Source organism: Aptenodytes patagonicus, chromosome 2, assembly GCF_965638725.1.
Source record: "Aptenodytes patagonicus chromosome 2, bAptPat1.pri.cur, whole genome shotgun sequence".
Taxonomy (NCBI): domain Eukaryota; kingdom Metazoa; phylum Chordata; class Aves; order Sphenisciformes; family Spheniscidae; genus Aptenodytes; species Aptenodytes patagonicus.
In genome coordinates this window covers 167,306,613-167,324,339 of record NC_134950.1, presented here as the reverse complement: position 1 = coordinate 167,324,339, position 17,727 = coordinate 167,306,613, and the positions used below count along the sequence as shown (strand labels likewise).

General features: G+C 41.3%; 1 protein-coding gene across 4 annotated transcripts in view; it reads left to right on the top strand.

Annotated features, from left to right (window-relative positions):
- Positions 1-17,727, top strand: part of CRHR2 (corticotropin releasing hormone receptor 2) — a 170,107-nt gene that overhangs the window by 126,479 nt on the left and 25,901 nt on the right. For all 4 annotated transcript variants that reach the window (XM_076332016.1, XM_076332015.1, XM_076332018.1 and 1 more), the window contains one exon: positions 6,270-6,342. In XM_076332016.1, coding sequence (XP_076188131.1) covers positions 6,270-6,342 — 73 coding nt within the window. The remainder of the gene's footprint in view (positions 1-6,269; positions 6,343-17,727) is intronic.

Genomic DNA, 17,727 nt, shown 5'->3' with positions numbered 1-17,727 from the left:
GTGCATTTCATCTCATCTGGAAGGAGATGTCCAAAGTAGGTTGGATGAACTAGACTTACATGCACTATTTCTCCTGACTATAAGGGAGGTGGATGGGATGACTCTGAGCTTTGGGCATCCATGCTGAAGGCATGGGAGGAATTTTGTTACGCACTACTAAGTTCTTCTTCTCTGCTCCCCACAAACTTTTGAACCCTTGACCAGTCTCTCTTCTGTAGCTTTAATGGTGACTTTGAAGGTGATAATCTAATTCCCAGGAGTTACACATATTGGCAGTCAGACAGACACCCTTTCACTGAGGGCGATTTGTGTGATTCCATCCCTGCCTACAATAATCATACAGGAGAATTCATACTGTAGCCTCAAAATGGCAAGAAAAACTTCAGTTGGAACCTGTTCCTTGGGTGTCTGAGTCAATCAGCCCTGGGAGATAACCTCAGATCACCAGATTTCCCTAATTTCTGTGTTCACAGACCTTCTTGTTTCTGGATGGGTCAAGGATCACAACATTCTGGGTCTGCTTCATGGTCAGGTTCCTTGTAGTTGTTACCTTGCACAAGCCAGGGCAGCCTGGCAGTTATCTCATTGTGCTGAAGTAGGACTTTCAGCTCTAGAACTAGAGCTGAAGGAACTAGTCAGCTTAAACAGCACAAAACAAAATAACCAAAGCAAAATAACCAAAACTTGTGTCTTGAAACCTGGAGAGGCAAAACACCACATGCTTTAATAATGGCGATGCACATTAAACACTCCTGTTGTGAGTGAGTTCAACACCAAGGTTTGAACACCTCATTTTGGAAGACTGCTCATCACTCCCAAAAGAAATAATGGAAAGTAGGACCCCTGATAGAAACATGCCACAACAACTGGGATTGCACTACACACAAGGTGGGTAGATGGAGAAACCACTGCATGATCTGTACCACTGCCTCCTTTCACCACCATTGTATACCCCCAAAGTGAATGTGAAAGAATCTCTCCTTGATGTATCATGGATATGAAGAAAGACATGACATGTTTACATAGGTATGTGTGCCACCTTTCACCAGCGAAGGTGTAACTGGCCCAGATCCTGCGCAACAAAAGAAAGGGGGACACAAAATACAGTCAGCAGGGCAAGAAAGACAAAGTGATCCTATTTGGTGTGCAGAATATCCAGGATGTTCCTGTTGAGTCTCTAGGCTCAAGCTCTCTGCCTTGGGTGGATTATCAAATGGAGCTTGTGCTTTTAAATCCGTGTCATGGACAAACCCGTACACTCTAACTCATATACATAATTTGCCTCACATGCTTACTGATAAGGGAGGCGCCAGGTTGCTCTTGGTTGACCCAGGCAACTAAATCTAATGTCTTGGGATGTTTTCACCTTTCTGTCTTTAATGCTGGTGTTTGCCTTGGAGTGAAACATTCACATACGTCCTCACTGCACATCAATAGTTATTCCAAATGTGTTGTGCATTGAGAAAGTGCAGGATTTGGCTTCTGCCCACCACAGTGTGAGGAGTAATGGCCTGGAGCCTCCGTGTTGTGCTCATTTACTGTCAGCGGTGGGGCCAAGATTCATGTACTTTACTCTGCTTGAGGAATCGAGACTGGATGCTTCAATAGTGCCATTCCTTTGATCTAGCACATGCACCCAGGCAGAGCTCTCGTAAATGAAGAGCTGATAAGGGCATTAAGCTGTAAGGCAAAGGCTGTAAAATGAAATCTGGTTTTTGCATTTGTAGCAATATGTCATATGCAGAGGAGACTCAGTAAAGTAAATGAACTGAAGCAAAACAAGAGATTAATAACTTGCTGAGGGCCTGTCAATTGTCATAAATATCCAGTCATCTTCTCAAGCATTAAAGCATGTGATACTTCAGATAGCCCCTGCTCACTGCCTCCCAGACTGAGGAAAGGAACAGGTTCTGCTAAACAGTCAAACTGAAACACATGTAGGAATGCACATGTGTGTGAGATGTGCACGTGTGTGTTTAACTTACTTATGTTCTATTCTCCTCTCCAGTCCATCAGCCATTGAGACAGTTTAGACTAAACTTTGTGGCATTGACAAAAATCCTTTTTCTGTGCTGGGATGATATAGAAATCATGCCTTTAATTTGAATTCTGTAAGCGTGTGCAAATACAGACAGATGAGATAAAACTAATCCCTGGCTTTGAGAAATAATTGCTGTCAGGGTACTGGAGCATCTCTCATGTGAGGAGAGGCTGAGAGGGTTGAGAGTGTTTAGCCTGGAGAGGAGAAGGCTCAAGGGGATCTTATCAATGCTTATAAATATCTTATAGGAGGGTATGAAGAAGGTGGAGCCAGACACTTCTCAGTGGTGCCCAGTGACAGGACAAGAGGCAGTGGCACAAACTGAAACACATGAAATTCCATCTGAACATCAGGAAACACCTTTTTACTGTGATGGTGGTGGAACACTGGAAGAGGTTGCCCAGGGAAGTTGTGGAGTCTTTGGGGCTACTCAAAAGCCAACTAGGCACAGCTCTGAGCAACCTGCTTCACCTGACTCTGCTTTGAGCAGGGGGGTGGACTAGACAGTCTCCAGAGGTCCCTGCCAACCTCAGCTATTCTGTGAAAACAGGCTGATCTCCCTAGTCAGCCCAGCTGTTGTGCTCCATTTATCCTGACTGCTGGGGAAATCATGCGTTATTCCCCCATGAGGTCAGACCTAGCAAACTGGACACATGCGGAAAACATGTACTCTTCTGCAGCTTCCAAGACTGTTTGGATATCCCAGTGGACAGCCCAAAATTCGGGACAAAATGGGAAACTCCTCTTCTTCATCTGAGTATGCATTTCAACTGTAACTTAAGTTGTTTGGAGGTTGACCTGGCGTTCAAGTTATGTAGCTCATAATACTTTAAAAGCTCAAAATAGCACACAGGAAGCATGTTAAGAAAATGCTTCAACCAACTTCTTAATTTATTCATTTTTGTACTTACTAGAGACTGTGTTCTGCATAGTGAGGCAAATGTAATTGGTACAGTGGCAAATATCCTGTCTGGTGTTTAGCAGTTCTTTAGCAAAATCTGACAACTCTGAAAAAAAGTACTGTTAAGTCTCAATAAAAAAGCCACACAAATGAGTAAGAATTATTGCAGTAATTTCATTGATGGACAGTTGGTAAGGGGAATAACATTAGTAAGATCTAATTAACAATAATGATAAAACCAGTGGTGGTTTTTGTTATATAAAGAACTATCAGACAACCATGAAGAATATTAATTAGTGCTATTCAATAGAAGTGTGTTTACGTATCTGAGTCTAATCAGAACTGTCTTCCTAAATTGTCCTCTTCAATATTCAGGGAGTGTTTGTTTATTCGTTCAGAGGTTAAAAAAAAGAAAAAAAAAAGAAAATTGCTTTTATTTCACACAGATGGAATTAAAATTCTGATGCACCAACTAATTTTCAGTGGTTTAGGTTTCTCTTTTTGGGTTTAAAGAAAAGTGCAGTGCTGATTTTATTGCAGAAATAATGGCTTATGTTGGATTTAAAGTAAGAGTTAAGATGACAGGCAGAAAAGTTTGCAATACCTCAGCTAAGGTCCCAGTTTGAACAGTTAGACTGTAAATATGAAATATAGCTGATCAAATGCAGACATATGTAATGTCACTGGCAAATATCTGTCCTCTCACCTTTACTTGCCTGATTTAATGGGTATTTTAGAAATGTTTAGATTACAATGTAACAGATCTGTTTTATAGCCTAATGAGATGAACACCATCCTAGAAAAGCTGCTTTTTTTTCTCCACTAACTACAAAGGGAACCTGGAGCATCAAGCTCCCCTGTAGATGCCTGTGTTGTAGCAGTCTACCTTTGACCACACTTGTTTCTTCAAATTGTGTGAAAGTGTGTATATACACATGATGCTTCACTGAACGCAACCTTGGTCTAATACTGGGCTTCAGATAATAAATGTCAGCATTTTGCTCTTTACTATGGTCTTACAGTTAAGCAATATCTAAATTCCAAAGAGCAATGAGCAGCCTTTGCCCTGGAACCTCATTTGTACTCTACCAGCTCTGTTCCAAATTCTCTGCTAACTTCTAGCCCACTAAGTTCTGCCACATGCTTCAGTCTGCTTCTTATTAGTCCCCCTGCTAGATTCCTCTGCCAGTATAGCCAGCTTCCCAGAAACTCCTATTCTAATAGCTCTTGGTTCTCTGAGTTTCAGGCAATATATGAGTTCTCTCAAAATGCCCTTCAAAAACCTCTTTCAAATGTAGGTCTTGCAAGTTCTGGAGAGTTGTGTTTCCTGCCTTGGCATATCTTGTAATTAATTTTTCTTCATATCTTTCCATCTCTGTAACAAAAACTCAAAAAATTCAGTTTCATTCATTTGAGGCTGCCCTGGGGATTATTCTTGGATAATAACTTGGCTGGAGGAAGTACCTTATTCCAAGTTTTGCTCTCATCACCAAATCTTGGAAGATTAGTTACAAAATTATCAATTTACACTAATTTGCAGTCAGTACACTAGGGAATAACAGACATGTTTTATATTTATAAAATATTCAAAGCTCTCTCATTCATTTGGAATTTAAAAGATGTAGAAATTGAATCAAGAAAAGGCAAACAATTGTGTGATACTGAATTGTGTTCCTAGATACCTGCTGCATATCTCAACATTTCTGTACAGTCAGTTCAGTAAGAGCGTTTTGCAGTGGGCAAACAGCTCCTTCTGTTTTAGCAAGCAACACATTTTGGAGAAAGGCTTTGGGGGCATTATGTGATTCAAAAGAATCCCATCTGAACCGTAGCTTTCCTTATCTCCATTTATTTGCCTTGAACTCGTGAGGTCATGTCTTACAGACTGCAAACTCTTTGAGGCAACAAGTATTATTTCTTGCATGCTTGTAAAAGAGCAAATCTGCACCTGTCTCCATGGTCTCCTTGGCTCAGGAATTGCCCTTGTTTTCATGTCTCCAGTGGCACTAAGCTTATCTGTTGTCACAAAGCGAACACAGGGAAGGCATAATTTTTGCTGTGTAGACTTGTTATGTGGTATCCACAAAAGGGAAGAAAACTCTCAGACCCTTGAACTCCACAATCTACTTCCTAAGGGATCTGGAGCTCCAATGACCTAAACCTTAAGACATTATGATAGCAAAGTTGTCTCTGCTTGGTGAAACCATGATCCAGACCATGTGGCTGTATCTGTAATAATAAATTAGCTGGGCCTGGAATCGTTGCTGGGGCTGGAGTCCAAATAGCATGGAATAGTTCACATCTATATTACTAAACCCTCTTGGCCTCCAAATCAGGGTAGCTGCAGTTTGTAGACTATTGGGAATGTCCTCTGGCTCATGCTAGCTCCAGATTTGGTCCCCAGGAGTAGTTTCGGAGTTGGCTATTGTTTGGCCGGGGCCAAAACTGCACCAAGGAAAATGTAATGGTGTAAATGATTGAGTCCAGACCTGAACCCGGTTTCTGATTCATTTACTGTCATAAATATAACTGATTTATTACTCTCAGTTAAGAGAATGAAGTGAACGTCAGTATGGATTGCTGTGAAATCACAGGCTTAGTCTGTTGTATAACACAGCAGGGAGAGAAACACTTGTAATTAGTGGAAGTCAAGCCAGCACTCAGTCACACATGACACATCCAGGCTCTCTGCTAGTTTGAGGCCCTTCAGTTTACCTGTGGTTTCACTTAACCTGAGCTGATTTCCCTTTGGTGATGTTGGATCAGGTATTTGCTAGCTTCAAATGACGTCTCTGTACTGTATACTGGATTTGGTGGTCAATGGCTTGGTTCAAAGCCAATGGGATGAACTCCTTATTCATCCAGTACCTTATTTAGACAGCATTTCCATGCAACTTGAGACATATTTGCTGTAAGTAACAGCCCTTACTTTATGGAATTTAAGTGTCTCTGGGCACTGCAATAGATAACAGATTTTTTTGCCTTACACAGATATTTCTTTCATCCCTTTTTCAGACCCAGCAGGACACATCTTCTGCACCCTCCTTACAGCAGGTTCTCACATTTCTTGGAAATATTCACACGAGCAATAGCCAAAAACATAGTGGGAACTCGAATGGTCCAATGGGATGAGAAAATGGGGCCCAGATCCGTGTCCAAACTAAAGGTGGCTTTGTAGCAGACAACTCAATCACGTGCTGATTATGTATATGATTAAACAACTCGGGGAATAAGGGAACATCTCTCTATGGTGTCCTTGATATTACAATCTAATAGAAGTGCATTCCCCTTTATAAATTATTTTCTTATTTGTTTTGTGTCTTACAGATGCTGGTTTGGAAAAGAGCCAGGGAAATATATTGACTACATATATCAAGGGCCAGTGATTCTTGTTCTTCTGGTAAGCATGTATGTGGGTGGAAGGACACTGCCATCTCCCACTGAGGGATAATTTGATAGGCATCTGTGATGTTCCACATCTACTTTTATGTAAACTAAGGCACAAACAAGGTCAAACATCTTCAGCTGTTCTCTGAAGTTGCCACAGAAGCTAACAACTGCAAGTCAGAATTGCAGTGATCTGTTTTTGGCTGTTTCCTTGACCTTAGGCCATTCTTTCCTCCTTGCTCTGTAATGCTGTTTGCCTGCCTTTGTACGATGTTTTGAGATGTGGGAAAGAAAAATGTTCAAAAACAGGAGGTACATTACAATATCTGCTCATCCACTTGAGGCTCTTGAGAACTAGGGCAATTCCATCGTGCACATTGATTAGAAAGATGTAGTAATCATGGTAAGGAGTTGTATCTCCTTGTACAGTCATCTACATCTTCTACATCCCCATCATTGCTGTGTATTTGTTTGTTAGCTTTCCTGTTGTTAAGTTTCCTTTTCGGTGCCGCCTACAATTAACAGGCTGTTTATCTGTTTACCCAACACTGTCTCCTGTGCAAATGAACAGTAGGCAGAGGAAGAAGGAAGCCCATTCATAAACTGTTTTGAACCTTCAACTAAAGTGCAGTGATGCTTTCCCAGAAAATACTGGGTGGGGATCGAAAAGATCAATGCTATTAGAAAGGACAATGCTGAAAAACCCGATTCTACTCTTCCACTCAGTTTGCGGTAAAAGCCACCTAGGAAGGAGGCAGATGTCCTAACAGAGAATTCACAGTGCTCAGTGGGGTCCCCTCTGTTAGGGAACCAAGACTTGGTATAGCTGTCCCTTATGCCACTCCAGCACCCATGGAGAAGGTGTAAATGCCCCAGAATATAGGCAGCCACTGCCAGCTTTTTCAAGGCTTAGAAGCCTTGCGCTCTCACCTTGTCAGTGCTGTGCCTTTCATGTGATTCAGCATGAAAAAAGCTTCTCTGTTGCCTAGGAAGCCAGCTACTAATCTGAATGTTTCCTAACCTGAAATCAGGAGAGTTAATTTCTGTGTTAATTGTTAAGATGCAGCAAACAGATCATATTGTGCATAGCTGAAAAGAGAAAAAACTTAGTAGGAGTCCGTTTTTATGTAAAAATTCTTTTCTTTGTGTTCTAAGGAGACAAATACAATTGGTGTGATACACACTATATAATTGTGCGTCACCAAGGGAGCCATCCCAAAAACACAAACAGCCTCACAGTAAATTGACTTACTGATATAGAGACTAACTCACAAACAAATCCTATTTAGACAACACAAGGTAGCATGTTTGCAGTACTCAGGGCATTTAGTTTTCACATCATTGCCTAGAAGTCTGTGAATCTACCATAACCCCTTTAGTCAACAAGGTCTGTAAAATCCTTGCATAGCATGTCTGGCAGATACCATAGGTAACTTAGAGTAATGAAAATAGCTTTGTTCTCCCCAGAACAGCACTTTCTATTTAAAGACCCCAAAGAGGCACAGCAAATGGAGGTACAGCTGGAGGCTGCCTCTTTATATAGAGGTCATTATATCTGCCTCTAATTTAGAGCAGCCTTGAGAGCCCTCTAAACTGAGCCAATAACTATACTGCCCTGGACTGACATCATGTATTGAACCTTTCTATATTGGCCTACACTTCAGCTCTAATTAAACCATTAATGAGGTAACAACAGTAATTGCACTGTGGGGTGGAAAGCAGCTGATATAATTTAGAGAAGTAACATAAGGGCAAGCCCTTCCTTCCCTCTCCTTATGGTTACTCCCATCAGAAAGCGCTGCTGGGTGAGGAAAATCACTCTCTGGAATTATGGTCTAAAAGGCAAATCTGAAAACTCCTGTTACAATGCGCTCCTGATTGCTAAAATGTGCCCCCCTCCCTTTTTTTTTAAACTGACAGTTGAGTCTTGTGTTTATAATTAAAATACACAACTCCATAGTGTGTTAAAGCAACTTGACAGGCAACTTGACATTTTTTGATCCTTACGCGAATAAAATCAAATCGTATATAATGACTCAAGCATCACTTATTATTATTAGAGTTACTGACCCTTTCAAGGGTGCTGTGAGAAATGCTGGATTAAGAGCACTGAAGTTTGATGTCTGCCATGTACTCAGGGCAGCACAGGCAAACATCACCCCCTCCCAGTGTGTCAGTATGCCTCTGCCTTAACACAGATGGGGGCAAAGTGCTGCTTTCCTCTTCCCTCCAGTGAACAATGGTCACCAGAAGGGGAAGACACAAAGATTTCAAAAATAGTACAACTCTGTGACCTCTTTAAGTCACAGCTAATGAGTTGGATTTGAACTAATGAAGAATTAAAATGTTCAACTGAAGTTCATGGTTTATGAAAGAACATACAGGACAATTCTGTGAGAGAACTATCCCAGTGTACTGCTGGAAAGAGAGAGAGACATGAATGTTACTAGAAGAAATTAATGTTATTTCCAAAAGAGGGCTCACACTAAAAGCTAAAAGTCTAAAAATTCCATCAAATTACAGTTCCTGTCCACATGCGAGCACTCAGACTGTGGCAGGTAAAATTGGTTCCACCCACTTTAGTTAGTTAAGAGCCAAGTGCCCAGTGTACAGCTCAGCTGAGTTTTGGTTGCCTGTTAGACAAAGGTAGCATCATTACGTGTTCAAGAGGCATCATTATATCAGCCAGGGGCAATACGATTCGAGTGCTCTTGTTGGTAAATATTCTTAGTTCCAGAGGGCTAAAACCTGCTTCTAAAGATGCTGAGTCTCTTTAGAAGATAGGAGGATTTTGTCTGTCAAAAATTACTTCCACTGATTTTGATTTTTCATTTCCTTGCCTCTATGCATTGAACTGCTGCAGCACAAGATAGCATAACACCAAGAAACGGGTCATGCAGAAGTTCTGAGTTTCACTGGGAAAAGCAGGCTGGCCAAAAATCAAGCCCTTTGATCATGGTAACAGTCCTCAAGTCCATCCTTAAACCGTATTATTCTCTGTTATATCTCAGGGTACAAAAACTTTGAACAACACAGTAGAGAGACGTGTTTGATTGCTTTCCTACTTGTCTTTACGAAAACATTGAACATTGACTTGGGCTGAAAACAGGGAAACAATTTCAGAGGCAATTTCAGAGGCAATTTCAGAGGCAAAGGAAATTGGGTATAAATGCTGATCCTGAATATTGGGTGAGAAACCTGTATTTTTATTGACAAAAAATGTGAGGGAGAAAACGTAGGTAATCCTCCTTCTTTGTTTCATTCCTGAATGGGTTTTGGCTTGAACATATCCCAGGAGAGATCTAACTATCCAGTACATTGGATGCTTCAAAATTCGATTTCTGATAGCACTAGAAAAATACACTGTTAGGTATTTTCTCTTCAAATTAGTGTTTTTTTTAATTCTGGTATCTTTCCTCAGAGTGGCACAACCAAGTTTTAGTCATATATCCCTCTCTGAAGGTAAAGAAGGGGCAAAGGGTTGGAAATACATGCCAGGGAACTGAATTTCAGCCTGATTTTATTAAGAAAAATACATTTCTTATGTGCAATTTTAAATGTAATCCCTGTCAAAGAACTGGTGAACCATGAAAACACAGCAAGATCAGAGGATGGACCTCAGAAAATAGGCACCAGAGGCAGTTAACTGAGCTGCTTTTTTTCTCACTAACTACTGTTGTGAACTGACCCCAGATATGAACTGCTCTGCAATATTTCTCAGAGCTAAAATTGTATTAAATTCTCAGTTTTTCAAACAGGCAGATCAAATATCAAATACTTAGGGTTTTTTCAGACCTTACATTCCACTTTAATAGATTTTTTCCCTTGTGCTTGAGAACTGAACAGCTTTCTAACCTCTACTTTTTGGGTCTCGTTGAAAATAATTCACCACCATCAATTAACTGCTGGCATAAGTGGGTGTATGAGCTGATAGGAAGACCTGGAGTTCACTTCTATCTCTGCCTTCATCAGCTATTTACTTTTGAACAAGTTAGATTGCTGCTCTAGGTCTCAGTTTCCCCAGCTATAAAGCAAGTTTGATGATACTTACCTTCCTTTGTAAAATGCTTTGAGATCCCTGGATGACAAGTGCTGTAGAAGAGTTAAGTGTCCTTAAGAAGATGGGCTCATCCTTATTGCAATGTGGAATTTTGCTCAGGAAACAGCTGACACGTGTACTGAATTGGTCTTTATGATGTACTAATCGGTAACGATGTAGCATTTTTGTGGTGGCAAGATCAAAGCTTGCCCCAGTACTCAAGGTGTGACCACACAAATGGATTTTTATAGCAGCATCCTGGTCTCTGTTTTATTTTCTTTTTCTTTCTCAGTAACTCCAAACATTTTTTCTTTCCTTTCTTGAGTACCATTGGAAACTGAGATGAAGTTTTCAGGGAGCTAGCTAGTGTAATTCCAGCATTTCTTTTGTGAATGAAAATACCCAGAGCTCATAACTCTTTGTGTAAAGTTAAGATTGCTTTACTTCCCCATTGTGTTACCTTTATATCATGTGATTTCATGTGCCTTGTTATTGCCTGATCACTTAGTATTGAGTCCCTGTACAGCTCTTTGCAATCCGCTTTTACTTTTGCTATACAGTGTATATAAGAGTAGCTTAGTGTCACTAAAATCTGTCAGCCTGCTCTTCATTCCCTTTTATAGATCACTAAGGTCTATGTAAAACAGCACAGATCTACCGGTAGCCTCCCTCCATTGAGAAAACAGACTATAGATATATATATACCTACCCTTCCCTTCTTGTATTTCTGTGCATAATGCTCTTCCCTCCAAACCTCTAACAGCCAAATCTCTATAGGAGCCTTTGGAGAAACAAATTTGAATTCCTTTCAGAAACCTGAGCAGACTGTCAGCTGGATCTCCCTTGTCCCCAGGCTGACTCTTTCAGAGGACTTCACAAACCTTGTAATTCTTCCCCTTTACACCTTATTTCTACAAATGCTCTTCTTTACACTGCTTGCAAAGAATTTGTCCAGCTCAGTTTCAGGTTATGGGATATAGCAATATCTTATATATGGCAATCACTGGCTGATGTCCTAGAAGACCATGTCATGGAGAAAGTTTCAGTAAATATCTGAGTTTGTTTAGTTTTTCAAAACCAAGACTGTGGAAAGGTATGGTGTTTTTTATAAGTACGTCACAGAGGAGGGTGGAGGTACTTAAGCTTATTAGTATTATTGACAAAAAGGAAATTATCATAAGTGACCGTTAATATATTTAAGCTAAATTAACAAGACTTCGAGCATTCATAGAAGTAGGCTTCATTAGCTGCTCCAATAAGAGTAAAGGAACAGTAACAATTTATTTAATATTGCCCACTTGTGCAAAGGATGTTTCAATACAACTGTTTACAATAGCTGTAGGACTTGACTCAATAATTCTTCCCATCCTGTGTCCTAGTTTATCAGTGTAATGATACTGTACAGTGTTCACTTTTTTTTTTCTTGAAATGTGCTGCTCTATGCTTTTGCATGATTATCCTAACACCACGTAGGCATTTACACTTCTGAAGAGCAGAGCTGTTTTTCTGCCATCCTGTTACATACATCTTTTTCCAATGTGTCTTTAAAAGTATTGCAGGTAGGAGAAATAGGTTTATTAAGCAACTTAACCAATATTTATGGAATCCATTCCTTTCTGATATAGTCCAATAGGTAAAATTTGTAGTGCATCTTAATCTTCATCATAGAATCATAGACTCATAGAACAGTTTGGGTTGGAAGGGATCTCTAAAGGTCATCTAGTCCAACCCCCCTGCCGTAGGCAGGGACATCTTCAACTACCTCAGGTTGCTCAGACCCCCGTCCAACCTGACCTCGAGTGTTTCCAGGGATGGGGCATCCATCACCTCTCTGGGCAACCTGTGCCAGTGTTTCATCACCCGCAGCATAAAAAATTTCTTCCTTGTATCTAGTCTAAATCTACCCTCCTTTAGTTTAAAACCATTCCCCCTTCTCCTGTCGCAGCAAACCCTGCTAAAAAGTCTGTTCCCATCTTTTTTATAAGCCCCCTTTAAGTACTGATAGGCTGCAATAAGGTCTCCCCAAAGCCATCTCTTCTCCAGGCTGAACAACCCCAACTCTCTCAGCCTTTCTTCATAGCAGAGGTGTTCTATCCCCCTGATCATTTTTGTGACCCTCTTCTGGACCCGCTCCCACAGGTCCATGTCTTTCTTATGCTGAGGGCTCCAGAGCTGGACGCAGTGCTGCAAGGGGGTCTCACCAGAGCAGAGTAGAGGGGCAGAATCCCCTCCCTCGCCCTGCTGGCCACGCTGCTTTGGATGCAGCCCAGGATACAATTGGCCTTCTGGGCTGCAAGCGCCCATTGCTGGCTCATGTCCAGCTTTTCATCCACCAGTACCCCCAAGTCCTTCTGGGCAGGGCTGCTCTCAGTCCCTTCATCCCCCAGCCTGTATTGACACCAGGGCTTGCCCTGACCCAGGTGCAGGACCTTGCACTTGGCCTTGTTAAACCTCATGAGGTTCACACAGGCCCACTTCCTGAGATTGTCCAGGTCCCTCTGGATGACATCCCGTCCCTGTGGGGGGGACGCTCTGTCGACCGCTCCGCTCAGCTTGGTGTCATCTGCAAACGTGCTGAGGGTGCACTCGATCCCACTGTCTATGTCACTGATGAAGATATTAAACAGTACCGGTCCCAATATGGACCCCTGCAGGACACCAATCATCACCAATCTCTATCTGGACATTGAGCCGTTGACCACTACCCTCTGGATGCGACCATCTTACCAATTCCTCACCCACCAGACAGTCCACCCATCAAATCCATACCTCTCCAGTTTAGAGAGAAGGATGTTGTGGGGGACCGTGTCAAAGGCCTTACAGAGCTCCAGATAGACGACATCTGTAGCCCTTCCCGTGTCCACTGATGTCATCACTCCATCATAGAAGGCCACTAGGTTGGTCAGGCAGGACTTGCCCTTGGTGAAGCCATGCTGGCTGTCTCAAATCACCTCCCTGTCCTCCATGTGCCTTAGCAGAGCTTCCAGGAGGATCTGCTCCATGATCTTGCCAGGCACAGAGCTGAGACTGACTGGCCTGTAGTTCCCCAGGTCTTCCTTTTTTCCCTTTTTGAAAATGGGGGTTATGTTTCCCCTTTTCCAGTCAGCGGGAACTTCACTGGACTGCCACGACTTCTGAAATACGATGGATAGTGGCTTAGCAACTTCATCCGCCAGTTCCCTCAGGACCCGTGGATGGATCTTATCGTGTCCCATGGACTTGTGTACCTTCAGGTTCCTTAGATGGTCTCGAACCTGATGTTCTCCCACAGTGGGCAGTTCTTCATTCTCCCAGTCCCTGCCTTTGCCTTCTGCGGCTTGGGCGGTGAGGCTCGAGCACTTGCTGGTAAAGACCGAGGCAAAAAAGTCATTGAGTACCTCAGCCTTCTCTGTGTCCCGGGTAACCAGGTCTCCCATTTCCTTTGGGAGAGGGCCCACATTTTCCCTCGTCTTCCTTTTATCCTTGATGTACCTATAGAATCTTTTCTTGTTGCCCTTGACGTCCCTGGCCAGATTTAATTCTACCAGGGCTTTAGCTTTCCTAACCTGATCCCTGGCTGATCTTCACTTTCTTTTGCTTGACTGTAATGCTCCACTCAAAATGTTGCAGTCCCCATTGCTAAAGTTCTTTTCTTTTGATCTTCTAAAAAATTCATAAAGGTTTGTTCACTTGCCATTTTATATATAGAAGCATTGCACCTATGTATGTATCTGTATGTATTTCATTTCTGGTTGTTTCTGAAAAGCATTCCCTAGTTCTGTGCAAGCATCTTCGTTGCTGATATAATTGCTTCTCTGAGTATTTTCTTAGTTTCTGCTGACTCTCTTCACACTTATGCTTCCACTTCTGCATTGTTCTGTTCAGAGACTGAGAATTTTTTTTTTATTTTTATTGATATATCTTTTTCATTTTCCCTTCTCCTTCCTATCTGACTGGCTTATGTTTTTTCTCAACCACTGGATTGCTGATTAATTTAGTTTTCCTATTGATTTTTTTAAATTTCCTTCTCTCTACAGATTCCCAGTTCTTCCACTGCTACCAAGGTTGTGGTTCATGACCTGCAAACTGTTGACATCCCTGAGTTTTTCTTACAAGACATTTATCATAATTTTCACTGTTTTGCAAGCATGCTGTCATAGCTACACATAGGATAAAGATAATATGCTAATTTGATTACAGTCCTGTGGGGGTGAAAAGCGGCACGGACTCTGGCAGGCACGGCAACCAAAGACCTTTATTGCTTTTTGTTAGCATCTTTTATAGCAAGCAGAAGTGTACACGCGCTACCTGCAGCTTGCAGATAGGTTATAGCCTTGTGTTCACGCGCTTCTATGCTCTAGCAGATTGGCCCGTTCTTTCTGATCATGCAAAATGCCTTCATGGTCTTTATCTTGTTTTTCTCCTTCCAGCTGCACATTCCTTTCTCCGTTATTTTCTGCTTAAGTGCCTTGTCATGCCAGGTGGTACAGTGTTTGCTCATTAAAATCAAACTCAGGAATGTCGGTTAGTGAGATTCCCATCCCCACACAGTTCATCCAGAATTTATCTCCAATTCTGCCGTCATTACTATTACTGTCTTCCTGTTGTTTACATTTTGTAGCTGTGGAGTCAATAGCGTCAAACAAGGTGTCCAATACCATGTACACTCCTACAATGTCTCTTTTTTTTCTGTAATTTCTAATTCTGTTTGTGAGATGTTCCACAGCCAATAAGAAACTCATATGACCAGCAGCAGTTGCCCAGAAAACTTTCTCCAAAATTCATCCTGTCAAGTCTTACTCAGAATACTTTCCAGATAGGAAATCACATTTCATCAGCAAGTTGCTGGATGGTTCCTCTTTGGAGGAAGACTCTCCCTTGAGTATTCCCTTGTGGTTCTTACTGTCAACACATGGCAACTTGAACCTGCCCAGCCTGGGGAACTGCCAGGTGGACTATTCACAGCAGTATGCCCGTGGTTTAGGCTGTCCCATCATCTTGGTCATCTTCGATGTGCTGGTGTGATAAGTTGGTTGTCGAGGGGCTATCACCGCCTCCAGGCAAGAACTCTCTGTGTGCCATTGTTATTTTGCAAGGGTATGTGTGACCTTTGAAAGGGAAACTTTTGTGATAAAAGGCCCTGTCAGAGAATCATGTCAGGACAGTATGATAGAACAATTAAAACGAGGCATTAATAAACTGGCAGACTGTTTGAGGTCGGGATGACAGTATATAATGCTCCAGCAAAAATGACTGCTCTGATGCCACTTTGGGTTACTTAATCCTGGGGTGGATTTTGCCACATTGCATAAAAATGCAAAGTCTAAATAGAATAATATTTACATTTCCTGGGAGTGAAGAGGAGCAAATGTTCTAGGAAGCACAGAAGTAAAAGCTTTCTGTGAAGCATAAAATAGGAAGCCCAGAAGAAATTATCAAAATAAATGCTAGTTGCCCATTAAACTCCCAAAATAGAACGATAAAAGCTTAATGACTTCCCATTTAAACTCCTGAGCTTAAGGAAAACTGCAATGAAGCCTTCACAGTCAGAGTTCCCTCTTTTGTGCATCTTGGAATATTTTGGCTATTTCATCTCACAAAGGGAGATAAATTTATTCTCAAATGGAGTTTGATTTTTATGACACAAAATTTTTATGACCAAAATCTTTCACTGAAAAGTTTCTTTTGGTTCAAAAGAGCTTCTGGGTTTCTATGTTCAGTTTATAACTGATCAGTGCCAAAACAGGTGGTCCATTGGCTTATAACTCCATTTTGCTGCTCTGAATTTTCATCCCAATTTAGAAATGGAAACACTAAACCTCCAAAGCCCTGGCAAGATATGAAAACTACTTCTTTCCCATCTGTAGTTGGAGAGGGGCTTATTCCAGCAATAAGGATATTCTTAGCACATCATAAATGAAAGTAAAAGACTAAGAAATAAGCTGTTTTATTCTGTCCTCAAGACCTTACCTTCGGATTCATTTACCTATCAATAAATATCAAGGGAAAAATCCTTAGTTCTATTTTCCATCATGAAGCAGAAAACATGTATAAACAGAAATGAATAAAATATCGAGTGAGATCAAAGAGAAATAAAAAGGATGCACTGCCTGTCATCATTACTTCTCTTAAATGTCCATTCATCAGTCTCCATTTATGGAACTGGTTTCATTAGAGCTGTCCAGTTCTGAGACAAATTAATTTGTTGACACAGAGCTCCAATAATAACAAGAAAGTCCTTGACAAATAATCGTGTACTTTGCTAGATACAGTACAGAGGCTCTTTTCTAGGAAAACTCACATTGCAGCAGTAAGATCTTTCTTCCTTTGAAACGCTACTATATATACACATAAGGAATAAACACCAGAGGCGTCATCTTCTTTGCTTGTAAAACAGAATCAATCAGGTAGTCACTAGAAGTGTATGGATTCTCTCCAGCTGAGAAAATAGCTCCATTTTCCTTTCAAAGACTTCAGCTTTTGCAAGCTATGTGCAGCAGCCTGTTCCCTGTTTGATTCCCAGATTATGTCTTCTGTCCTGAATGAACTCAAGCTATCATCCCTATGAGCTGTGGTATCAGGCCCAGTGTGGACAAATGGACAATAAAAATCAATCTGATTATGCGGTGAAAATTTATCTTCAGATTAGACCTCTTTGAGTGCTACTAAAAGGTCCTACTGAGCCAAATGTCTTTCTGAAATGAAGGAGTGTTCTTTTAAAAGAAATCATTAAAATTGAACACACTGAAATATGTTTCTGGTAGGCAAAACCAGAAACAAGTATTCTGATGTTACCACATTTGCATCTTTTGCCTTGGAAGTTTTTGCTTGCTAAGCTCTGCCTTTGAGAGGTTATCCTATTCAAGTCTTAAAGGCCTCCCAGAGAAACCTTAATGGAGACAACAGGGAACCCTTGATATCGGTGCCTCAAAACATTTTTTAAGCTTTCATATAATATAATGTCACAGATCCTCAGTAGGCACAGCCACATTCATTCAGTTGAAGCTCAGGTGGGATACCCCTGGACAATCCGAAGATCACCGGATGATTTGTGTGGGCAACTGGTTCAAGGCCAAGCACTATTTATCCAAAAACACTCATTTAAAATAAGTCAAATGAACCACCACTGAAAAGTGCCTGTTTCTCTCCACTGAATATAAATAGAGCCTGGGATAACCAGCTGCCTAGAAGTAATCTAAAATGAAATTATGCCCATCCAACTCAGCTCCTTATGCTTTTACTCTTCTTATCCTCACTGTGAAATGGAATCACTTTGTAGGCAAGGCCAAGTCGCTTCACTTTTCTCTCTTAGGTAGCTAATCTAGAATGGGGAAAAATTAGTTATTCTTTTTCCTGAAAAAGCCTGTGGGATGAAGCCAG